The sequence below is a fragment of the Salmo salar genome, chromosome ssa13 (assembly GCF_905237065.1).
Source record: "Salmo salar chromosome ssa13, Ssal_v3.1, whole genome shotgun sequence".
NCBI lineage: Eukaryota > Metazoa > Chordata > Actinopteri > Salmoniformes > Salmonidae > Salmo > Salmo salar.
This window is the reverse complement of record NC_059454.1, coordinates 47,075,923-47,102,716: the sequence shown is the minus strand read 5'-3', so window position 1 is coordinate 47,102,716 and position 26,794 is coordinate 47,075,923. Positions and strand designations below refer to the sequence as shown.

Sequence of the window (26,794 nt, the reverse complement as noted above, 5' to 3'; positions counted from 1 at the left end):
TAATGTCCCCTCTGTGTTTATCAGATGAAAGAGACAATGGTGTGTGTGTAAGATCCAGAGTGCCACAAACGTAATCAAAGAAGTGAGAGAAAAAGGTGTGCTGTGGAGAGATGGCTGTAAGTGAGTGCATCACCGCAGGAGTGGTCTTGGAGATGAGTAACTCTCCTCTGATCAATAATTCTTCTCCTAGCTGAAGTAAAGAAACCCCAGTGGCTTCTCTACGAAAGGATAATGTTTCTGTCTCAGAAGTGGTGACTTAGGAGTCTGAATTCTGCCTCCACTTTGTGCCCTTCTCCCACCAATCTAGGCCATGCGCCCTCCCTTCGCTCCCCTGCTTTCCTTTTGCTTTTAATTAGTCTGATATTTTATAGTTGCCATCCCCGAGCTTAAAACCAGGGGGATTAAAACTCTTCTCGGATGAAATGGGCTTCTGGGGTGTTGCCCGTCTCTCCCCAAGAGGGGCGTTTCCTCTTCCCTTCTCTCACTAAACTGTCACATTAGTCAAGATTTAGAGGCGAGCTAAACGCACTCGGCGGGCGTTCTGTATATAAACCAGGAGAGATGGAGTGTCATGTTCTTAGCCGTGTTTGCGTGGGTAATGTACGCAGTTCAACACTGTACATATGGATGTAAAAGCAGGGAGATTATATTTTTGCAGTCGAGCATCTCCCTACTCATACATATGTAGATTGGAATCTTCCTTGCTCCCTGGTCCAATTCAGGATTACTCCCAATATCACGATAAGAATCAGAGAAAACTCCTCCCCATGCTGTCAGTAGCCAATCGGGTGAGGGAGAGGCGGGTGTCAGTGCCACCATCGTAGAAAAGCAGCCAATGGGAAGCACCCTTACTCAGTTTTGTCGGTGCTGCAAGGAGGGGGGAGGGGGGCTGCCACCCGTGTCTCGCTAGCAGTGAAAACATTTATGGAACATATTAAAATAGGTGCCAGAACGAGAGAAAAGAGGCTAAATATTAGCATATAGTGAAAGGAAGGCCCGCGGGCCCTGTTTCCCTGGTACGGAGCACTTATCACAGAGTAATGGCTGCAAGGGGACAAAACCAAACACCTTAGTCCTCAATTTGCTTTTTAAAACCCCAAACACGCGTTCTCTTCTACCAGATGACATAGGGAACACAGATGAAGTGAAATACAGCGAAACAGAGGGTGAGAGAGAGTGGGATGGGAGAAGAGGGGAAAAATAAAAATAGAGAAATATAGTAAAAGCCAAAGTAAATGAGGACAGAGAAAGACAACAATAAGGGAACACGTACAATGGTTCTTCCCTTAAAAGTCGTGTCGTATCGCAGCACAGCTTGTGGGCTGCCGCAGAATTCTATGGCACGTTATTGAAGTGTCAACCATTGTTGCCATTAATGCTTATTAGTGCTAGTTTGACCACCAGAGGGCATCTTTGAGAAGCATTTGACCTTTTTTTGTAAGAATATAGTATATGGGATTGATTTGAAGAAATTTTGCTTAATTAATTTGATTAATACTATGGTGTTTTTATTTCAAGAAAAACAAAAAACAAAATATGGCGCTGTACAATGTGACCGGTTGGGAGTAGGCTACTATGTGTCAACAAGTGAAAAGCAAAATAATCCTAACATTTCCACACCCTAATTGTAGGCTAACCAATACCCAAACGGAGATTCAGTGAAAATAAAAATCTCATTGATTTATCAAGACCAGTCCCCATGCTTGTCTCAGAGCAGCGTGAAACGGTGCTGAAATAGTTGACCACACGCGGGTAGGCTATTGCTTCAAATCCTATTATAACAATTGGATGACTTTGGGTGTTCCAGTAAGCAACCATGTGTTGCCTTCATTAGCCTACTTTATTCCAATATTTCTGTCATTCAGTGATATTTATTCACATAGTAATTCATTATGGATCCATCCAGATGTGGTTAGAAAACAATGCATTTGGTGGACTCATTAAGAGTCTATTGTCCTGCTGATGGTGGGCTATCACAGGGTGGGCTATCACAGTGCTATTCGCCTGTGCCGAATGCAAAAGCCCAGGAAAATAAACAGGAACCAGGGCTGGCCCTCCCATTAGACAAGATTAGACGGCCACCTGTACAACATACTGAGGCACCATACTGTAGCACCATGACCAGGATCTCTATTCATTCAAGTGAGAAGATTAGGGCTTTCAGGTGGAATGGAAAATTGCGTGTGAATTCATAAACCATGTGCCATGGAATCGGTACATCGAAAATCTCTTCCCAACTATTTTACAATCTATATGGCACAGCTGTCATTTTTTTGGTCCTTAAATGAAACTGGTATATATTTTTAATTATCACAATTTTCCGACAGACAAGTTCCTTACTTTTTCCCCCTTCCACTTGATAAAGGTTCCAATTGATACATTTTTATCAATTAGTACATTTGAGTTTAACCACAATATTTGTTGTATTATTTGTTCTGTATGTGGTTTAAACTGAAACTTTCTATGGCTTGTTTAAAAAATAAAAATATTTTGGAGATTATTTTGTTTTCCAAATAAGAAAGTGAGCGGTTATAATCTGAATAAAGGGAAAAAGGCCATTCTTGAACATGGAGTGAGACATTCTTACTAATTTGTAAATAAAGGCAGTTTGTTATTTGGAATGATTTATTTCTGGTTTTAGAGGGAGAGAAACCAAAAGCCCACCGTGCCTATTTTTGGAAAATCGTCAGTCCACATGTCAAGTGAAATTCCCCCATTGTATTTACCCAAGTTCTCTCTTAACTCCAAGACCACCAACAGTTGTTTGTTGTTGTTGCCTGATGCAGGACTCTAGTGCCAGAGAAGAGAGAATCTCAAGCTGAAAACACCTCCATTAATTTATGAAAAGTAAATTTGTGCCCCAGTTTAGACTACCGATAGATCAGCGTTCTAACTCCCCCTTGTGATAGTGTGGTGCAATGACAGAATGACACCATCTACCACTAACGGTCACTGCATAAGCTCATAACTTTTAAAGGAAGAACCACTGTACAAAGATGAGCTCCTCCATCTCATGACGTGTAACTGTACAGAGGAGAGAGGAGAGGGGGAGGAGAGGAAGGAAGGAAGGAAGGCCACCAAACAGCAGATGGGCATCATTGGCATGGTGGTCCACACAGAGGGCACACAACACATACATTGTGAGAGAGGGAGGGAGGGAGGAAGGAGGGGTGCAACAGACAAGGTAAGGGGAGGGGTGGCTCACCAAAGCAGGACCCTGCTATACACATAAGGCCTGGTGACTGCTGCAATTCAGCCACTACTGACACACACACACACACACACACACACACACACACACACACACACACACACACACACACACACACACACACACACTCTCATCACCACACACACACACTTCAGTCCGCTATGGGCCACGTTAAATATAATCCCTAGTACCCCTGCCATACCGTCAACCTGACTCCCAGAGCAACTACACTAATTAGATTCATTACCAAACATCACTGGAGGTCCTCGCTGGGTTTAATAGCTACTCAGCCTATTATTGTTGATGAGCATAATCACAGCCAGCGACTAATGTCGTCGCGTGGCGGAGATGCTAATCAAATAAACATGCAAATTATAAATATTCACCGGAGAGGCTTGTGTATATGGCATTTAGCAGACACTTTTTATCCAAAGCGACTTACAGTCATGCGTGCATACAGGGTGTCACCGTAGGCGCACTTTTCTCCCCAGTTCTCCTCCTTCGGCGAAGCTCTTTGTCAATGACAATGTCTCTCTGGCTGAGTGATTCTCTGTTAACCTCCGGGAGGGGAGAGCGTGTGTGAATGTGTACACACACACACACACACACACACACACACACACACACACACACACACACACACACACACACACACACACACACACACACACACACACAAACAATGAGCCAATATTTCACCGCTCTCAAATGGTATTCAAACCAATTATCTAACCATCTAACTAAGTACTTCACTGTCTGTCTGTGTGTCTGTCTGTGATCCGCTGTACCATCTAATGTGCCCGTCTCGCAGCAGTAAAAGCTTTCTTTGAGCGCTCTGGGTTAAGGCAGACACATCTTAAGCCCCTTGGACTTTTTCATCTGAGCATCTGGGGAATGCTATGAACTGGCCACTCACAAGCCATTCATCTTTAAAGTGGCTATCTCATGAGAGACTGACCTCGAACACATTCCTGTGGAATACCATATGGGCTTTTAAATCAAACAGGGCAGCATTGTATTTTCAGCTTGTCAGATGGTTGTGTCCAATGTTCCTCAAATTCTTTACGGCACTGACCAAATTTCAGGTCTTGAACGTTGAGAAAGTTTTGTGCAACTCCCAGCGCTTGTTTACTGTGAACACTGAGGCTGTACCCGCTTTAAGTTACAGTTTTAACAGAGGCCAAGTAGGCTACTGTGGCTATGTGATCATAATGTAGGTCTACCAGAGTTGCCTACCATAAAAAACAATGGAGAAAATGCATCCCATAACATTTTAACATGGAAATAGCTGTTACCATCATTCAGCCTACAGTAACAGCCAATGTGTGGTGTTCAATATAGGCCTACATTCCATAAGACATTTGAAAAAAAAACATGCAGGGCTTCACATTAACCTGTTCATCCACTTGTGCTTCAGACAAGGAGGTGACTGAAAAGTTGTGTTGTTTGATGCAAGAAACCACTTTACAAAATAAAATGCATTATTATTCCCATACCATTACTACAGAGAATCAGACAAATTATGCTACCCTCTGCTACTTAGCTTATTCAAGCCTGTCTCAAAATACAACACTGCCCCTTTAAGACAAAAAAAAGCTCTTTACCTGACTAGCTTTTCAAAGATGTCTAGAAACGTACACGTTTTGTGCTCCTGTAGGAAGCAATCACTCTACTATTGCTGACTACAAATGATCTATACATGGGCTAATAACTCACTAACTAGCAAAAGAATATAAACAAAACAAACACGTGGCTACATGCAGCTCTTGCTTTGATCTCAAAACAAACGCATCTACTCATGACCACAGCTGTAAACACTTCCAGTTCAAAGTAAAAGGCACAGATCCATATATGACAATGGTCTATTTGCATATAGGCATACTGCAGCTGTGATTGGTTATGCCGCACCGGTCTGAGTAGTTTGTTTTGTTTTGGTGTGCTGTGTTGAAAGTGGCAAATATTGTGTTGATTCAATCACAATTAACACATTAAAGGGAAACGTTGATAGTGTTAACTAACAGGAAAAACTCAACAAAGTTGAGTTAAGTTCAATCTCGTGCTTCTCTCCGTGGGCTGATATTTCTTCTGCGCTTTGCGCAGCAGTCCCAGGGGAGCAGCTTAGAGGGAACATTGGTTGTGTCCATATGGTTAGGGAAGTTTGTGGCCCCCCCATAGGGGACAAGTGGCACTTGAGGGATACAAAGAGTGAAAGGGCCGATGACAGTCACATTAGGGGGATTGTCACCACACTCACGATTAGGTGTCAGATATGGAACTATTTTCAGCCCTCCATACGGCTTGTGGTGTGACTGATCGATAAACTAGCGCCATCTCGCGCCCAATAAGAAAGGAGTGTGTGTGGGTTTGGGCTAGTGACAGCCATGGCACCCCATCATCCCAGTTTTTCGCTCTCCATCCATCCCACGGTCGACGCTCTTAGAGCTTTTGGGAAGTGACAAAAGGCTGGCCAGTGCCAGGCGGCAGACGATGGAGACTGAACCACTTCAGGCTTATTGGGGTGCATGTAGAAGACTGTACACACACAGGAATGCCAGAACAGCAGCTGGATGGGAGGACTATAGATGAAAAAGAACAGCAGGGACCCTCTCTTCTGCACTGTGTGTGTGTGTGTGCTTGCGATCACTATAAAGTTCTGATGTACAGTAAGTGATTTTAAGTATGCTTTAGACAGTGCCATTGAAGTTAGCAGGGGACTGTGGTTCCCAGAGGTGACATGTGGTTTGGCCCAGTAAGGATGACACAAGCTTCTTTGTGGTGTGTGTGTTGTGGTTAGGACGGAAGTACGGTGTGAGACAATGGCTGCCACGGTCACAGTGATGAGAGATAGCATGTCCATTGCTGCATGCCGAGTGGCACAGCTGTAACTGTGCCTCTGATTGTGCTATTGATCGCTTCGTGACAAGGAGGCCATTTAGACACACACACAAAAAACCAAACACACACACACACAACCAAACAAGCCTGCACACACAAAACCAAACAAAGACACACACACACACACACACAAAACCAAACATACACACACCCTCTCACACATACTCCCCCCACAACTAAACCAACAGCCTCGGCACCTCACTCCTCTCCTTTTGATGTTGAATTAAATCTGAAAGGAGATTTAAATCTAAATCTCATCGTGTCGTCAAGCAAATATGCAAATGTCAATAGACATTAAAACGCATTAAAAAATGTACTGTAACTCGCCACCGGATAAAATACGCTGAAAAGAACGGTGACCGTTTACTTTGTCAGAAATAATTAAATAAAAAATAAAAAACATAAGCACCGCAGACATTTCACATGTTAATTTATGCACGACAAAAAGACAGGGGAAGAGATGAGAAAAAAACAATGCTAATGAGTTGCACCATGATACTGTGAAGCCATGCTTCAACGTCACCTCGCCGAGTACAATTTAGTATTCAGATAACCAACAGAGGTGAGATAGAGATATCTGTCTGAGGAGAACTCGAGAGGAGTTTTCCTACAAAACGACTGTGGTCCCGCATTTAGCTGGTCTATCGAATACAGACACTCTACATCAGGGGTAGGCTATCTATACCCTGTGAGGACCACTGTGGGAGCAGGTTTTTACTCTGGCCAAGCAGTAACACACCCATGATTCTACAAAATCAACTCTTTGTAGTTTTCGATCAAGGCTTTGATTTGCTGAATTGTGGAGCAAAAAGCCTGCATCTGTGCCGGGTGGCCTTCACAGTGGTATAGTTTACCCACCGCTGATTAATTCTACATCTACAAACACCCCTAGTCAATTGATTATATGAAGTTTAGAGACCTAGTCAGCAGGCACTTATAGGCATTGGGCATAGCAAAAGTCAGTGCCTGGGTGGCAAGGGAGAGGTTGGGCATAGGGCAGGGGGAGGGTCGACATGCGGTCCGCCATGCTAGGGTAGCAGGGTACCATCATAGGCTGAGGGTTGAGGGAAAAGGGGGTTGGGAGATGGGAAAGGGGTTAACACAACAAAACACAGCAGTGGGAAGAAGAGGAGCTCCCCAACCTCACGGACGGATGCTTTCTTCCTCCCGCAGACACAGTAGGGCTGCAAGGAGGGTGCACAGAGGAAAGACAAGAGTGACAGCTTGGAGTGCTGGGAGAGAGAACGTACTACTCCGTTATAGAGAGAGAGAGTGAGAGGGAGCAAGAAAGAGAGAGAAAGGGAAAAGAAAAAGAAGGAAAAGAGAAAGGAGAAAGGCAACCACCCCTGTTTAGTCCAATTGGAGGAGAGTCTCTGACCCCCCAAGTGGTCAGTGTCCACCAGAGGTCAAAGGTTGAACTCTCCCCTGCTGAAGGGAAGGGTATGTCCCGAACAGCGGCAGATGTCACACGGACAAATACAGACAGACGCATTGAAATAGAAAGAATACCTGTTTAAAAAGGAAGCCACACAGACAAAAAAGAGACAGACGGAGACAGACAGGCAAGACAAAACTTTGTGTTGTGAAGAGAGAGAGAGAAACCATTGAAGTGGAAGACTGGCACTACCGGGAAGGTAGGAGGACATGAACGAAACATGAAGGCTGTTGTGTTTCATGTGTCACGTGATGGCGGAGCGTGACGGGCATGAGGTAGATGGGGGATGAAGGGAAACGTGGTGGTCATGGTAACTTCCTGTCTTTTCGCTTTTTCACCTCCCCTCCCACCACAGACTACTGACAAGTCAAGAGAGAGACAGAACAAACACACATGCAGTACTTATACACAGGGTTGGAGGAGCCAACCAGAGGGAGACAGAGAGAGAAAGACCAGAGGCTTCTCCCCTTTCCCCCCCCCCCCTCCTAGAGGACCTGACTCACCACACGGGCCTTGCTGCTTGACGGGGATGTGGGCTTTAGCCAGGCACTCGGCCCGTCGCCGCTCACAGTCGTTGACGTAGCTGCGTCCGTCTTTGCCGCACAGCGGCTTGTAGGTCCCGTCGCACTGGATAGGCTCGCAGGAGCAGTGCACGCCTAGATGTTCCACCTGGCACACGCCATTGAACTTGCACTCCTCCTTGCACATCTCTGCAAAATGGACGAGGGACATTGTTGTTTCTTGTTTTTAATGTTTAATTTTCCTCTGTAGAGACGTTGTGATAATGGACTTAAAATAAAATGTGACTTGAAATGTGATGCAGCAAATCAGTCGACGAATGCGGCTATGGAACCCTGACCTGTTCACCGGACGTGCTACCTGTCCCAGACCTGCTGTTTTCAACTCTCTAGAGACAGCAGGAGCGGTAGAGATACTCTCAATGATCGGCTATGAAAAGCCAACTGACATTTACTGAGGTGCTGACTTGTTGCACCCTCGACAACTGTGATTATTATTATTTGACCATGCTGGTCATTTATGAACATTTGAACATCTTGGCCATGTTCTGTTATAATCTCCACCCGGCACAGCCAGAAGAGGACTGGCCACCCCTCATAGCCTGGTTCCTCTCTAGGTTTCTTCCTAGGTTTTGGCCTTTCTAGGGAGTTTTTCCTAGCCTCCGTGCTTCTACACCTGCATTGCTTGCTGTTTAGGGTTTCTGTACAGCACTTTGAGATATCAGCTGATGTAAGAAGGGCTATATAAATACATTTGATTTGATCGAGGCAATCTTAGAGAAGGTTGAGGCACATTCAGAACTTCAAATTCATTATGTTCTCTATCACTGGATCAAATGTGTACATGAATTCAATTTGGAGCCATTCCTCTCTTTTTCTTTCCTGTAAAGTGGTCATGCTATACTGGAACCTAATTACGGAGCTGCCTTCTCTGGGAGTCGAACATTAGAGGGACGTACTGTATGATGTCATTGATCTACATTTCAAATGAAATGACTGTTGAAATACATTTTCTTTTTAGAAAACTAAAAATGATTATGCCTATCCATTTCACTTCAGTAAAAGACAGATAGAGAATGGGTTCCTGTTAACTTGATGAAGAATTAAATAAATTCACAGGAACACACAGTGCTAAGACTTCTACTGAGAAGTTGAAGTCCCATATGTATCCACATAATAGCGGTCTTTATCTGTACTCAAGCTTGACTACAAAATATTTCTAACAAAAGAGAGTCGGTGTGTTGCAGGGCAGAAACTGAGAATTATTTGAAGCGCAAAACCACAGTTGTCTGTAGTAGAGTGCATCACACCATGAGCCTTTGTCTTTAACTCTATGGGGAGTCTCAGATGTGTGGAGATGAGGTGAGAGCAGAAAAGCTACAGACACGGTGGTGGTGGTCTACTGAAGCCCCTATCACACAACAGGAACATTGGATTTCTTCAGATCGGTATCATCTATGATGATGATGGCGCCGGAGGAGATGGCTGCCGTTTTACGGGCTCCTAACCAATTGTGCTATTGTGTGTGTTTTTTCACGTTATTTGTAACTTATTTTGTCCATAATTTTTCTGCCACCGTCTCTTATGACCGAAAAGAGCTTCTGGATATCAGGACAGTGATTACTCACCTCGAACTGGATGAAGATTTTTTATTTTACGAGTCGGACGCAAAGGATTTAGTTCAGACAATCGACAAGGCCCAAATCCCTGTCATTCACATGAAGAAGAGACGGAGATATCGGGGACGTAGGTCGGGTGCCTTGTAAGGATCCGACGGCGAGTGTGTAATCTGAATTTACCATCAGTCCTATTAGCCAATGTGCAGTCATTGGATAATAAAATGGATGAGCTCTGATCAAGACTAACCTACCAACGGGACATTAACCTGTTAGGGCTAGGGGGCAGCATTGACACGGCTGGATAAAAAACATACCCGATTTAATCTGGTTACCACTCCTACTCAGTAACTAGAATATGCATATACTTATTACATATGGATAGAAAACACCCTAAATTTTCTAAAACTGTTTGAATGGTGTCTGTGAGTATAACAGAACTCAAATGGCAGGTCAAAACCTGAGAGATTCCTTTACAGGAAGTGGCCTGCCTGACCATTTGTTGAACTTCTTTTCCATCTCTATCATTTACTAAGGATCTCTGCTCTAACGTGACACTTCCCACGTCTTCCATAGGCTCTCAGAGCCCGGGGAAAAAACAGAATGTCGTCATTCCAGCCCCAGGCTGAAACACATTATCGCCTTTCTCAAGTGGCCCATCAAGAGACACTAGCTTATGCGCGTGACCCCGACCGCCCCGCCTTTGGGATTTTTTCCTCTGTTTGCCGAAAAGGAGATTCCCTGTCGGAATATTATCGCTTTTCTACGAGAAAAATGTCGTAAAAATTGATTTTAAACAGCGGTTGACATGCTTCGACGTACGGTAATGGAATACTTAGAATTTTATTGTCACGAATTGCGCCATGCGCGCGACACTTCTTTACTATTTCGGATAGTGTCTGGAACGCATCGAACAAAACGCCGCTATTCGGATATAACGATGGATTATTTTGGACCAAACCAACATTTGTTATTGAAGTAGCTGTCCTGGGTGTGTATTCTGACGAAGACAACAAAAGGTAATGACATTTTTATAATAGTAAATATGATTATGGTGAGTGCTAAACTTGCCGGGTGTCTAAATAGCGAGCCCGTGATGCCTGGGCTATGTACTTAGAATATTGCAAAATGTGCTTTCACCAAAAAGCTATTTTAAAATCGGACATATCGAGTGCATAGAGGAGGTCTGTATCTATAATTCTTAAAATAATTGTTATGCTTTTTGTGAACGTTTATCGTGAGTAATTTAGTAAAATGTTAGCGAATTCCCCGGAAGTTTGCTAGTTCTGAACGTCACATGCTAATGTAAAAAGCTGGTTTTTGATATAAATATGAACTTGATTGAACAAAACATGCATGTATTGTATAACATAATGTCCTAGGGTTGTCATCTGATGAAGATCATCAAAGGTGAGTGCTGCATTTAGCTGTCTTCTGGGTTTTGGTGACATTATATGCTGGCTTGAAAAATGGGTGTCTGATTATTTCTGGCTTGGTACTCTGCTGACATAATCTAATGTTTTGCTTTCGTTGTAAAGCCTTTTTGAAATCGGACAGTGTGGTTAGATTAACGAGAGTCTTATCTTTAAATGGCTGTAAAATAGTCATATGTTTGAGAAATTGAAGTAATAGGATTTTTAAGGTTTTGAAAATCGCGCCACAGGATAGCCGTGGCTGTTACGTAGGTGGGACGAATTCGTCCCGCCTAGCCTAGAGAGGTTAAAAACTGTAATATCTTATGTTTCACTGAGTCGTGGCTGAACGACGACATGGATAACATACAGCTGGCTGGGTTTTCAGTCCATCATCAAGACAGAACAGCTGCCTTCGGTAAGACAAGGGGTGGCGGTCTGTGTCTATTTGTAAATAACAGCTGGTGCAAAGTCTCAAGGTTTTGCTCGCCTCAGGTAGAGTATCTCATGATAAGCTGTAGACCACACTATGTACCTGTCTATTTACCACCACAAACTGATGCTGGCACTAAGATGGCACTCAAGAAGGCACACTAATTTCTACCAGCACGTTACATGTGCAACCAGAGGGGAAAAAAACTCTAGACCATCTTTACTCCACACACAGAGACGCGTACAAAGCTCTCCCTCGCCATCCATTTGGTAAATCTGACCATAACTCTATCCTCTTGGTTACTGCTTACAAGCAAAAACTAAAGCAGGAAGTACCAGTGACTCGCTCAATAAGGAAGTGGTCAGATGAAGCAGATTCTAAGCTACAGTAGTGTTTTGCTAACACAGACTGGAATATGTTCTGGGATTATTCAGATGGCATTGAGGAGTACACCACATCAGTCACTGGCTTCATCAATAAGTGCATCGATGACATCATCCCCACAGTGACCGTACGTACCCCCAACCAGAAGCCATGGATTACAGGCAACATCTGCACTGAGCTAAAGGGAAGAGCTGCTGCTTTCAAGGAGCGAGACACTAACCTGGACGTTTAAAAGAAATCCCGCTATGCCATCCGACAAACCATCAAACAGGCAAAGTGACAATACAGGACTAAGATTGAATCGTACTACACCGGCTCCAATGCTCATCGGATGTGGCAGGGCTTGCAAACTATTACGAACTACAAAAGGAAGCACAGTGACACGAGCATACCAGATGAGCTAAATAACCTCTATGCTTGCTTCAAGGAAAGCAACATGAGCATGCATGAGAGCATCAGCTGTTCCGGATGACTTTTCCCACCTGGACAAAAGGAACACCTACGTGAGAATACTATTCGTTGACTACAGCTCAGCGTTCAACACCATAATGCTCTCAAAGCTCATTACTAAGCTAAGGACCCTGGGACTAAACACCTCCCTCTGCAACTGGATCCTGGACTTCCTGACGAGCCACCCCCCAGGTGGTAAGGGTAGGCAACACCACAACTGCTACACTGACCCTCAACACTGGGGCCCCTCAGTCCGCTCCTGTACTCCCTGTTCACCCATGACTGTATGGCCAAGCACGACTCCAACACCATCATTAAGTTTGCTGACGACACATCAGTAGTAGGCCTGATCACTGACAACGATGAGACAACCTATAGGGAGGAGGTCAGAGACCTGGCAGTGTGGTACCAGGATAACAACCTCTCCCTAAACATGATCAAGACAAAGGAGATGATTGTGGACTACAGGAAAAGGAGGACAGAGCACACCGCCATTCTCATCGACGGGGCTGTAGTGAAGCAAGTCGAGAGCTTCAAGTTCCTTGGTATCCACATCACCAACAAACTATCATGGTCCAAACACAGCAAGACAGTCGTGAAAAGGTCACAACAATGCCTATTCCCCCTCAGGAAACTGAAAATATTTGGCATGGGTCCTCACATCCTCAAAAAGTTTAACAGCCACACCATTAAGAGCATCCTGACTAGTTGCATCACTGCCTGGTATGGCAACTGCTCGACCTCCGACCGCAAGGCACTACAGAGGGTAGTGCGTACGGCCCAGTGCATCACTGGGACCAAGCTTCCTGCCATCCAGGACCTCTATACCAGGCGGTGTCAGAGGAAAGCCCTAAAAATTGGTAAAGACTCCAGCCAGCCTAGTCATAGTGGTACCGGAGCACCAAGTCTAGTTCCAAAAGGCTTAACAGCTTCTACACCCAAGCCATAAGACTCCTAAAGAGCTAATTAAATGGCTACCCGGACTATAACCTCTGCCCCCACACATTGACTTTGTAACGGTACCCCCTGTATAAAGCCTCACTAGTGTTATTTTAATGTTGCTCCTTAATGAAAAAAAAACATTTTTTACCGTTTATTTTAGTAAATACTTTAACATTTATTTTTCTTAAAACTGCATTGTTGGTTAAGAGATTGTAAGTAAACATTTCAACACCTGTTGTATTTGCCACGTGACAAATAAAATTGGATTTGATTTGATTGACTGTAAACCTGACAGTGCAAATAGCCCAGATAAGCCTTTGTGAACTCTTATCAAGCAAACCATCTGGTGTCATGCATGTAACACAACACAGCCCGTAAAGAACATGGTAAGTTATCTATCGGTCAAGGCAGTGCAGTTCGTGTGTGCATGCATGAACGTGCTGGCTCACCTTGTTTCTTGCAGCGGCCCGGGTGGATCTTCCTGAGTTCAATGCCCTTCTGCATGCCCGTCCTCGTCATATGGCACTCGCTCTCGTATGTCTGGCTGTCGTTGGCGCACAGTGGCTCATTGACGGGTGGGCAGGACTCCGGGGGGGCAAAGGTCAGGGGCTGGCGGGTACGTGGCTCCACCCGGCACGCCACGTTCAGACTGTTCTCACTGTCTTTGCAGGGGTCTATAAACAGGGGAGAGAAAGAGAGCAAGAGAGAGAGAGGTTAGTGGTAGGACATGGTTATCCATCACCAGGGATATGCTGGAGATAGGCCTGCTATCAACACTGGCTGCCCTGGAAAGGCAAAGGGGAAAGCCAAGAAGCCCATGGATCTAAGAGGACAACAGGCTGGCAGCTGGCGCTGGTGGCCATATCAGCTGTAATCATAATGGAACTGGGGAGATGCTTATTGAAATAGGAGCTGTTTGCCTGCTCAACTTCGTCTCATCTCTCTACACGGTCTTGTATAGAGCAAGGGGACACAAAGGATTCATGTACCTCTGCGCTGCATTAAAACACTGCCAAGCTGCGAGCAAGTCATTCGAAACACCACCGAGGAGGATGAGACCAAAAGGACATAGAGAGAGAGAGAAAGGGAAAGAGAGAAAGGGAGAGAAAAGGCCCTGGCTCGAGAAACAAAGAGCGACAACAGGAACACAAAAGTGACAATGGTAGCTAGACTTCCACAGCCCGGGCTGGGCAGGCAGGACAACAACAGGGCCAACGCCAGCAACACATTGCCAAGGTCAGGGATTGTAGGGATTGTGTATATTAGCACAATGGAATCGCTAACACAGGAGGATATAAAGTGTTGGAAACATTAACAACTCCGTTTTTTTTCTTCAAAAATAACTGACGCCAGAAATGCAATGATGCAACACAAGCCTAGCTATTATCCCATTTGCAAAAACCATTACCTCCCATTAACACACTAGAACGGCTTCCAGGATTCCTGCACTCCGCAGTCGAGCCCCCACCCACCCCCGATGAGGCAATTAGACATACAGACAGACAGTGGAGGTGCTGGCTAGCCTAGCCCCAGCTGTATATATAAAGCATCACCATTTGTCTGACGTTGGCGAGCCAGTTGAGACAGCCAAAGCTTGGACAGAATCGCTCAGGAAGATTTAGGGGCCCGCCGGGCCAGCTCTCCTGGGGCCCCAGGCCTCCCCCTGGGGGTAAGGCAACATGGAGCCTGGTCTCACCAGCTTGGAATGGATATATATTCGAGCTGTCCTCTGGGGGCCTGAGACACCATCTCCCTTCCATTTTGTAGTCTCTCAGGGTCTCACTTTTGGGATGCTAGTTTGTCTGGTTAGCTCTATCTGGCTCTTTCCCTCGGCGCAAATGTCTCAAAGTCAGACGTCCTCAGGAGAAAACTACCAAAACAAACAGCAGGTGACACAAAACAACTCTCGAACTGGCCAGCTCTAAAAACTCTGTTTGTCAACAGTGAATAATCCACACCGCTGGAAGTTTGCATGAAGAAAAGAAAGCTCTGAATTTGAAAACTAGTCACATGATGTCAGAGAGATAGAAGCCAATGAAACTCCAGAGGGATGTGAAGAGAGAGCGAAAGCAAAAAAGAAAGAACAAAAGAAAGGAGGGAGAGGGAGGGAGGATAGAGGAGAAGTATATGAGGGGACTCACTGCAGTATCCCTGGTGCTGCAGGCGGAAGTTCTTCTGGGTGTGGCAGGCTTGCTTGTAGAGCTCGCACTCGTTGCGGTAGTCTTGGCCGTCACTGCCACACACCACCTGCTCGGGCTTACCGTCGCAGCTCAGCGGGCACATGCACTTGGCCGACAAGGAGTCCGATGACTGGATGCAGGTGCTGCCGTAGCTGCAGGTCACCTCACTGCACGGGTCCTCCAGGGCTGCAGGGAGGGAGAAGACAGAGGTACTGTAGGTATTAGGGGGTGTGCGGACCTAAAATCCCCGGAAGGATAGTTAAAAAAGGAAAACTCTCCCTCGTAGGGACATTTCTCACATCCCGATGAGGACAAAGGCTAGGGTTATGGGTTAGGGAAAATAGGATTTGAAATGGAAGTTAATTTTAGGTCCCCATGAGGATAGAACAAAATGTGTATGTGTGTGTGCTTGAGGGTGGGGGGAGTGTTTTGTATGGGTTATGCAGGAACACTTGACTCTACTATCACAATTAGCCATCATCATGTCAACCCCGATGGTCTTTTATTGACTGAAACATTGGTTGAAGATCCATTGAAAACACTTTGGAGAATCCAAGAAGGCCAGGGAGCTACAGTGTCTACCATAAGTAACACAACAATGTAAGCAAGTTCCATAGAGGTTTAAATACAAAATGTACACATGCTACCTTTTCACAACAGCGTGTCAGCCTATTTGTGTGCAGATGGAAAAAATGCAGTGGATGGGTTACTCTGGGCTGAAGAACTACTTGACAGCCCTGACTAAGGATTCCCAGATGGTCATAGATGGCTGGCTGTACAAACAAGTTGCATTAATTTGCTGTCGGCCAATTGAAGGAGATTTTGCATTCACAATACAATCTGAATTGCTATGCTTTAGCGTGCTCTTCTTCTGGCAGCTGAGGAGAGCCCCTGAATGTGTACTTTTCTGAAAAGAAGAAAGCGAGGGAAAGCAGTATTTCCCTATAGAGAACTTTGTTTCCAGCAGCTTAATAAACACCACTGCCACTCCGGAGTGACTCATTCTGCCGATATGAGTGTGTGGAACTTCTAATTTAGCGGACGTCTGGGACTGATGGACGTATTTTGGTATCTCATATTCTCGACAAAGTAGCGCCATCAGATTAAGACCCCTGATACATATTTATGACAGGCATTAAAACAAACACTCTCTATGAGCGCGAAGCACTAGGGAAGTGGGGTTCCTCTGATAAGCGCCGAGACTCTCATTTCGTATGCACTGCCACTTTTGGAATAATGTTTATCCATGTCCAATATCCCCCTTTTGTTGCAACGCTTTGTCTATGAATTTCACTTCAGGGACGGATGCTACGATATAGTAATCCACGAACCTTCAGCGTACCATTTCTTGTTTTATCCCCCCTATCTCCAATTAAAGAAAGTCTTATTCCTCTACTTCAGGCGATGTTTGTCTCAGAAGACTGTGCTCCACTTCTTTCGGTGGATCTTGGGGGTAGAATCTCGTCGCCTTAATGAGAGTCTAGGATCTGGGAGAGGGAAGAAGAGTGCTTTTTTCTGTGCCATCGGATGAAAGTCTCACACATATCACTCACATCTTGACATATTTTTTTTCTCTTTATACCTCTCTCGTCTTCAAATTGTTTCTAGACACGGCGGAGTGGTGTCACTAACGAATGTGTCTTTGTTTCAGTTCGAATTCGATGTGATACTGCAAATGGAGCTGGCCAACTGGTGACAGGTATTACCAACCAGAGTATGTGAGCGGAACGGAGGCCATAATAAACTTTATCCCATTTTATATGAGATTCTCCAACATTGGCTTTGATTAAATGTCCAATATCCTCGCCCACGTGGAAATTCTGTAAGAGTAATATATATGGGCAATTATTTGATGGTCCAACCACATTCTGTCCCCTATCAACACTTTTTAAACTTTTGGTTCCAGACAGAATGACATAAGAAAGTAGTCAAGACGACTAACTTGATTGAGCATCCTCCATGTATATCTCACTAGGTCAGGATATTTAAGCCTCCATATATCCACTAGTTCCAATATATCTATGTCATTCGTGATTTCCTTAAGTGCATGTGCGTGATAGTTTGTAGTGTGATTTCCTTTATGGTCCATAGAGGTATTTAAAACAGTACTATAATCTCCCACCATAATAACAGAGTCTTGTATTGCTTGTAGGGTTGATCAATTACTATATACACTACCGTTCAACAGTTTGGGGTCACTTAGAGATGTCCTTGTTTTGAAAGAAAAGGTAATTTTTGTTGTCCATTAAAATAACATTAAATTGATCATAAATACAGTGTAGACATTATTAATGTTGTAAATGACTATTGTAGCTGGAAATGGCTGATGTTTAATGGAATATCTACATAGGTGTACAGAGGCCCATTATCAGCAACCATCACTCCTGTGTTCCAATGGCACGTTGTGTTAGCTAATCCAAGTTTATCATTTTAAAAGGCTAATTGATCATTAGAAAACCCTTTTGTAATTATGTTAGCACAGCTGAAAACGGTTGTGCTGGTTAAAGAAGCAATAAAACTGGCCTTCTTTAGACAAGTTGAGTATCTGGAGCATCAGAGCATGGGTTCGATTACAGGCTCAAAATGGCTAGAAACAAAGAACTTTCTTCTGAAACTCATCAGTCTATTCTTGTTCTGAGAAATGAAGGCTATTCCATGCGAGAAATTGCCAAGAAACTGAAGATCTCATACAAGGCTGTGTACTACTCCCTTCACAGAACAGCGCAAACTGTCCCTAACCAGAATATAAAAAGTAGTGGGAGGCCCCGGTGCACAACTGAGCAAGAGGACATCCATCATCCATCTTCCTTGAGGTTCTGTTTGGACAATTTGCACATTCGGATCAAAATTGCTGTTAATTAATATCATCACTTTTGAATTTCTTTGCCCATGGGAGAAATATATTTTGCCCCCATTGTCCTTTTTCCACGCAACTTCATCTAAAATTGTTGAATGAGTTTCCTGTAAACAATAGATATTATATTCCTTTTCTTTTAGCCAGGTAAATACTGATCGTCTTTTCTTATTATCTGCTAAGCCATTACAATTATAACTGGCTATACTTATTTCACCATTTACCCTAATGAGATACAAGGTTCTGTAACGGCTGTCGTCGGGAATAGAGGACCAAAACGCAGCAGGAATGTGGATGCTCATCTTGTTATTTATTTAAAATAAAGAGAACACCAAAAATAACAAAAAACGCACAAACAGCAAAACAGTCTTGTCAGGCTCACACAGGCAAAACAAGAAACAATCTCCCACAAACACTTAACCAAACACATACCCATATATAGGACTCTCAATCAGAGGCAACTAGAAAACACCTGCCTCCAATTGAGAGTCCAACCCCAATAAACTAGACATAGAAATACAAAAGACTAGAGACCACATAGAAATACAAACCTAGAACATAACCCCAAAAACCCAGAACTAACTAAACTAACACCCTACTAAATAAATCACCACCCCGAACCACATAAACAAAATACCCTCTGCCACGTCCTGACCAAACTACAATAACAAATAACCCTTATACTGGTCAGGACGTGACAGCTTCAAATCTATTTATCATAATATATGTTTGTCAACTCACCATTAAAAAGTCCCATAGTGATTGTGTGTCCATGTCACTATACCATGATATTTGCATTGCTACTAAGTAAACCTCCAATTGTTCCCCACTATTCCACCGGCTAAAACCCTTCCCCATGCCAAGTTGGGTTGTCATCCCAGTGACCGGCAGACCACCCCCATCCCCCTGAATCCCATCCTTCGAAAAGAGCACATAATGCCACCCACAGAACAGATGCAGAAAAAAGCCTAAAGCATTTCCATCGCTCTCACCTCAATTTGCATTATATATAGCTTGTAAAAAATATACACTGCTCAAAAAAAGAAAGGGAACACTAAAATAACACATCCTAGATCTGAATGAATGAAATAATCTTATTAAATACTTTTTTCTTTACATAGTTGAATGTGCTGACAACAAAATCACACAAAAATAATCAATGGAAATCCAATTTATCAACCCATGGAGGTCTGGATTTGGAGTCACACTCAAAATTAAAGTGGAAAACCACACTACAGGCTGATCCAACTTTGATGTAATGTCCTTAAAACAAGTCAAAATGAGGCTCAGTAGTGTGTGTGGCCTCCACGTGCCTGTATGACCTCCCTACAACGCCTGGGCATGCTCCTGATGAGTTGGCGGATGGTCTCCTGAGGGATGGCCTCCCAGACCTGGACTAAAGCATCCGCCAACTCCTGGACAGTCTGTGGTGCAACGTGGCGTTGGTGGATGGAGCGAGACATGATGTCCCAGATGTGCTCAATTGGATTCAGGTCTGGGGAACGGGCAGGCCAGTCCATAGCATCAATGCCTTCCTCTTGCAGGAACTGCTGACACACTCCAGCCACATGAGGTCTAGCATTGTCTTGCATTAGGAGGAACCCAGGGCCAACCGCACCAGCATATGGTCTCACAAGGGGTCTGAGGATCTCATCTCGGAACCTAATGGCAGTCAGGCTACCTCTGGCGAGCACATGGAGGGCTGTGCGGCCCCCCAAAGAAATGCCACCCCACACCATGACTGACCCACCGCCAAACCGGTCATGCTGGAGGATGTTGCAGGCAGCAGAACGTTCTCCACTCTGTCACATGTGCTCAGTGTGAACCTGCTTTCATCTGTGAAGAGCACAGGGCGCCAGTGGCGAATTTGCCAATCTTGGTGTTCTCTGACAAATGCCAAACGTCCTGCACGGTGTTGGGCTGTAAGCACAACCCCCACCTGTGGACGTCGGGCCCTCATACCACCCTCATGGAGTCTGTTTCTGACCATTTGAGCAGACACATGCACATTTGTGGCCTGCTGGAGGTCATTTTGCAGGGCTCTGGCAGTGCTCCTCCTGTTCCTCCTTGCACAAAGGCGGAGGTAGCGGTCCTGCTGCTGGGTTGTTGCCCTCCTACGGCCTCCTCCACGTCTCCTGATGTACTGGCCTGTCTCCTGGTAGCGCCTCCATGCTCTGGACACTACGCTGACAGACACAGCAAACCTTCTTGCCACAGCTCGCAATGATGTGCCATCCTGGATGAGCTGCACTACCTGAGCCACTTGTGTGGGTTGTAGACTCCGTCTCATGCTACCACTAGAGTGAAAGCACCGCCAGCATTCAAAAGTGACCAAAACATCAGCCAGGAAGCATAGGAACTGAGAAGTGGTCACCAGCTGCAGAGCCACTCCTTTATTGGGGGTGTCTTGCTAATTGCCTATAATTTCCACCTGTTGTCTATTCCATTTGCACAACAGCATGTGAAATTTATTGTCAATCAGTGTTGCTTCCTAAGTGGACAGTTTGATTTCACAAAAGTGTGATTGACTTGGAGTTACATTGTGTTGTTTAAGTGTTCCCTTTATTTTTTTGAGCAGTATATATACAGTACCAGTCAAAAGTTGACACACATACTCATTCAAGGGTTTTTATTTATTTAAAATGATTTCTACAGTGTAGAATAATAGTGAAGACATCAAAACTATGAAATAACACATATGGAATCATGTAGTAACCAAAAAAGTGTTAAACAAATCAAAATATATTTTAGATGTGAGATTCTTCAAAGTACACACCCTTTCCCTTGATGACAGCTTTGCACACTCTTGGCATTCTCTCAACCAGCTTCATGAGGTAGTCACCTGGAATGCATTTCAATTAACATGTGTGCCTTGTTAAAAGTTAATTTGTGAAATTTGTTTCCTTCTTAATCCGTTTGAGCCAATCAGTTTTGTTGTGACAAGGTAGGGGTGGTATACAGAAGTTAGCCTTATTTGGTAAAAGACCAAGTCCATATTATGGCAAGAACAGCTCAAATAGGCAAAGAGAAATGACAGTCCATCATTACTTTAAGACATGAAGGTCAGTGAATCCGGAACAATTCAAGAACTTTCAAAGTTTCTTCAAGTGCAGTCGCAAAAAACATCAAGCGCGATGATGAAACTGGCTCTCATGAGGACCGCCACAGGAAAGTCCCAGAGTTACCTTTGCTGCAGAGGACAAGTTGATTAAACTCAGATTGCAGCCCAAATAAATGCTTCACAGAGTTCAAGTAACAGACACAGCTCAACATCAACTGTTCAGAGGAGTGAATCTGGCCATGATCGAATGGCTGCAAAGAAACCACTTTTAAAGGACACCAATAAGAAGAAGAGACTTGCTTGGGCCAAGAAACACAAGCAATGGACATTAGACCGGTGGAAATCTGTCCTTTGGTCTGGTGAGTCCAATTTTGAGATTTTGGGTTCCAACCGCCATGTCTTTGTGAGATGCAGATTAAGTGAATGGATGATCTCCACATGTGTGGTTCCCACCGTGAAGCATGGAGGAGGAGGTGTGATGGTGTTGGGGTGCTTTGCTGGTGACACTGTCAGTGATTTATTTAGAATTCAAGGCACACTTAACCAGCATGGCTACCACAGCCTTTGGCAGTGATACGCCATCCCATCTGGTTTGCACATAGTGGGAATATAATTTGTTATTCAACAGGACAATAGCCCAACACACCTCCAGGCTGTATAAGGGCTTTTTTGACCAAGAAGGAGAGTGATGGAGTGCTGCATCAGATGACCTGGCCTCCACAATCACCTGACCTCCACCCAGTTGAGATGGTTTGGGATGAGTTGGACCACAGAGTGAAGGAAAAGCAGCCAGCAAGTGCTCAGCATATGTGGGAACTCCTTCAAGACTGTTGGAAAAGCATTAAAAGCATTAAGAGAATGCCAAGAGTGTGTGAAGCTGTCATTAAAGCAAAGGGTAGCTCCTTTGAAGAATCTGAAATAGAAAATATATTTGGAAATAGTTGAACACTTTTTTGGTTACTACATGATTCCATATGTGTTATTTAATTGTTTTGATGTCTTCACTATTATTCTACAATATATAAACAATTAAGAAAAACCCTTGAATGAGTAGGTGTGTCCAAACTTTGGACTGACATAGATTTTTTTATATACATCTTAATTTAATAAACAAATAATACACATAATAATGTTGGCAGTTCGTGGATTGTTACCTAAAACCAAAATGTACAGAAAAATAAATAAATTTGCAAGCAAATATTATTTAGGCAAACATTCATTGTGAATCATCCTAACCTCAGCAAAAAAAGAAATGTCCTCTCACTGTCATCTGCGTTTATTTTCAGCAAACGTAACGTGTAAATATTTGTAAGAACATAAGATTCAACAACTGAGACATGCACTGAACAAGTTCCACAGACATGTGACTAACAGAAATGGAATAATGTGTCCCTGAACAAAGGGGGGGGCAAAATCAAAAGTAACAGTCAGTATCTGGTGTGGCCACCAGCTGCATTAAGTACTGCAGTGCATCTCCTCCTCATGGACTGCACCAGATTTGCCAGTTCTTGCTGTGAGATGTTATCCCACTCTTCCACCAAGGCACCTGCATGTACCGGGACATTTCTGGGGGGAATGGCCCTAGCCCTCACCCTCCGATCCAACAGGTCCCAGACGTGCTCAATGGGATTGAGATCTGGGCTGTTCGCTGGCCATGGCAGAACACTGACATTCCTGTCTTGCAGGAAATCACACACAGAACGAGCAGTATGGCTGGTGGCATTATCATGCTGGAGGGTCATGTCAGGATGAGCCTGCAGGAAGGGTACCACATGAGGGAGGAGGATGTCTTCCCTGTAATGCACAGCGTTGAGATTGCCTGCAATGGCAACAAGCTCAGTCCGATGATGCTGTGACACACCGCCCCAGACCATGATGGACCCTCCACCTCTAAATCGATCCCGCTTCAGAGTACAGGCCTCGGTGTAACGCTCATTCCTTGTTAATAAAAGTGAATCCGACCATCACCCCTGGTGAGACAAAACTGCGACTCGTCAGGGAAGAGCACTTTTTGCCAGTCCTGTCTGGTCCAGCGATGGTGGATTTGTGCCCATAGGCGACGTTGTTACCGCTGATGTCTGGTGAGGACCTGCCTTACAACAGGCCTGCAAGCCCTCAGTCCAGCCTCTCTCAGCCTATTGCGGCCATACTGAGCACTGATGGAGAGATTGTGCATTCCTGGTGTAACTCAGGCAGTTGTTGTTGCCATCCTGTACCTGTCCTGCAGGTGTGATGTTCGGAGGACGATCAGCTGTCCGTTTAGTCTCCCTGTAGCGCTGTCTTAGGCATCTCACAGTACGGACATTGCAATTTATTGCCCTAGCCACATCTGCAGTGCTCATGCCTCCTTGCAGCATGCCTAAGGCACGTTCACGCAGATGAGCGGGGACCCTGGGCATCTTTCTTTTTGTTTTTTCAGTCAGTAGAAAGGCCTCTTTAGTGTCCTGAATTTTCATAACAGCGAACTTCATTGCCTACCGTCTGTAAGCTGTTAGTGTCTTAACGACCATTCCACAGGTGCGTGTTCATTAATTGTTTATGGTTCATTGAACAAGCATGGGGAAAAGTATTTAAACCCTTTACAATGAAGATCTGTGAAGGTATTTGGATTTTTACGAATTATCTTTGAAAGACAGGTTCCTGAAAAAGGGACGTTTCTTTTTTTGCTGAGTTTATATTGTCCCTTACATCATTACCCCCTAGCAACAGATGTGGGTTACACACACACACACTCATACACCCTCAACCCCTTTCCCCCACAAACAATCATAAGCTCAGATGCTCAACAGTTGTTCCATCCCAGAGCCCAACTCAAGAAAGGACTTGGTTTACAAATGCATATACAGTTGCAGCTGTTTGAGAAGGCATGCAAAATTGAGCAAATTGTCAAGTCCTAGGTGATGGAGATCAGGCCTTCCCCTGAAACACACACATGCTGGTCCCCCGTTGTGACCATTTCCCTAAGCATCTATGTGCAGTCTTTGATTATTTTGTGCCACCAGAGTGTGACTGCAGCTAGTGTTAGTGCAGCTAGCGTTGCCAGCACTGCCACTGCCTGGGTGGGGGCACGCCACCGGAATCCCCACCGGCTAGGTACAAGGTCATCAAGGTTCTCATTAGAAGCTTTGAGAATTTCCTTGAATATTATGCTCTCCCATCAGGGGGCTTTGGCTTTGCAGGACCAACCCTGATGGGCAGGCTTAGAATCTTGAGGGGGCAGTGTTGCTTTAGTAGGTCTCTGACCACATTCATCTTTCTGATTTGGCTGCATATAGGCTACTTACAGTAGGTCCATAGAAAATATAAGGACTTCTCCTTAGTGTATGGGTCTGTCAGGTGGGTGTCTATGGGACCATTCCATCAGGATAGGACAGTAAATAAACTATTTTTATAATTTATTTTAAAATGTATATCCCATTCACCTTTTCATGTTTATTCAAATATTTTTCATTGATTGCCATATGGTTTGGTTTCAATACTTAAAAATCAATTGGTAGGTCCAGGTAGTCACAAAAATAAATCGGTGTTGGTTAAATTATGATTTAATGAATGGAGCGAATTTGGAGTTGGAGTTTATTTTTCCCGTGTGCATGAAGTGTTTTTTAGCAGAGTAAGGACATGATCCAGGAGTGATGAGCGGGATTTCCAACCACTCAACTTCGCTCACACTCTGTTACCACCCTGAAAATGAGTAAACTTGTGTCCTAAATAGTAGGCTGTTTGAGTAAGCAAAAAAAGAAGGTATGTGACATTTCGAAAAAGACAGTACTATACATGGTCGCTTGTCATACTCATTTTGGCTTTGACAATTAGATATGGGGATGTGCTACCGAATACAAAAAGAATAGCAGGGAACAACTTAATCGCGCATGACACATTCTCAGTATGCGAAAATAGAACCTTTCTATAGTATGTGCATTTTAAAAAATCAAGTTAAATGACAGGATGCTATACTCATTTCAGCTTTTCATTTCGTAGAATTCGCAGCACAATTTGGGGGAATTTCACAGTCACAATGCATTGGAAGAGATTAGTTTTGATAGCTAACTTTAGATCTCTTCAAGTAAACAACCCAACAACTTGGCGAATAGCACTTCTGTGGTGGTTTTCAAATATAAGTCATTTTTGTTCTTCTGAAAATGATCATGACTATGTCATCGTAACGTTACATCTTTGAAAACAAATCTGCAGCCTGCTGCCTGCCATGCCTTTAGCTAGCTAGCATGACAAACAGTATGTGGACACCTGCTCATCGAACATCTCATTCCGAAATCATGGGCCAATATGGAGTTGGTCCCACCTTTGCTGCTATAACAGCCTCCACTCTTCTGGGAAGGCTTTCGACAAGATGTTTGAACATTCCTGCGGGGACTTTCTTCCATTCAGCCACAAGCGTATTAGTGAGGTCGGGTACTGATGTTGGGCGATTAGGCTTGGCTCGCAGTCGGCGTTCCAATTTATCCCAAAGGTGTTCAATGGGGTTAAGGTCAGGGCTCTGTGCAGGACAGTCAAGTTCTCCCACACTAATCTTGACAAACCATTTCTGTATAGATCTCGCTTTGCGCACGGGGGCATGGTCATGCTGAAACAGGAAAGGTCCTTCCCCAAACTGTTTCCACAAAGTTGGAAGCACAGAATTGTCTAGAATGTCATTGTATGCTGTAGCATTAAGATTTCCCTTCACTGGAGCTAAGGGGCCTAGCCCGAACCATGAAAAACAGCCCCAGACCATTATTCCTGCTCCATTAAACTTTACAGTTGGCACTATGCATTGGGCAGGTAGAGTTCTCCTGGCATCCGCCAAACCCAGATTCATCCGTCGGACTGCCAGATGGTGCTTGGCATTGCGCAAAGTGATCTCGGTAATGAGTGTTGCAACTGAGGACAGACAATTTCTACGCTCTATGCTCTCCAGCACTTGCCGGTTCCATTCTGTGAGCTTGTGTGGCGTACCACTTTGCGGCTGAGCCGTTGTTGCACCTAGACATTTCCACTTCACAATAACAGCACTTACAGTTGATCGAGGCAGCTCTAGCAGGGCAGACATTTGACAAACTGACTTGTTGGAAAGGTGGCATCCTATGACAGTGTCAAGTTGAAAGTCACTGAGCTCTTCAGTAAGGCCATTCTACTGCCAATGTTTGTCTATGGAGATTGCATGGCTGTGTGCTCGATTTTATACACCTGTCAGTAACGGGTGTGGCTGAAATAGCCGAATCCACTAATTTGAAGTGGTGTCCACATACTTTTGTATATATAGTGTATGTGTTTTAATAGGACTAGAACCTGTAACTATTTGAAAAGTAACGTTAGCTACAGGGTTACTTGCTTGCTGTTGAGCGACAACTTAATATTTAACATTATCCTAGGGCTTGTGTTCAAACTGTTGCAGGGTCTGATGAC

General features: G+C 44.3%; 1 protein-coding gene across 1 annotated transcript in view; it reads right to left on the bottom strand.

Annotated features, from left to right (window-relative positions):
- Positions 1 to 26,794, bottom strand: part of LOC106566949 (agrin) — a 408,999-nt gene that overhangs the window by 127,949 nt on the left and 254,256 nt on the right. The window contains exons 5-7 of the mRNA XM_045692759.1: positions 15,438 to 15,662; positions 13,746 to 13,970; positions 8,045 to 8,251 (exon numbers count right to left, since the gene is read on the bottom strand). Of these exons, the coding sequence (XP_045548715.1) occupies positions 8,045 to 8,251; positions 13,746 to 13,970; positions 15,438 to 15,662 (657 nt within the window). The remainder of the gene's footprint in view (positions 1 to 8,044; positions 8,252 to 13,745; positions 13,971 to 15,437; positions 15,663 to 26,794) is intronic.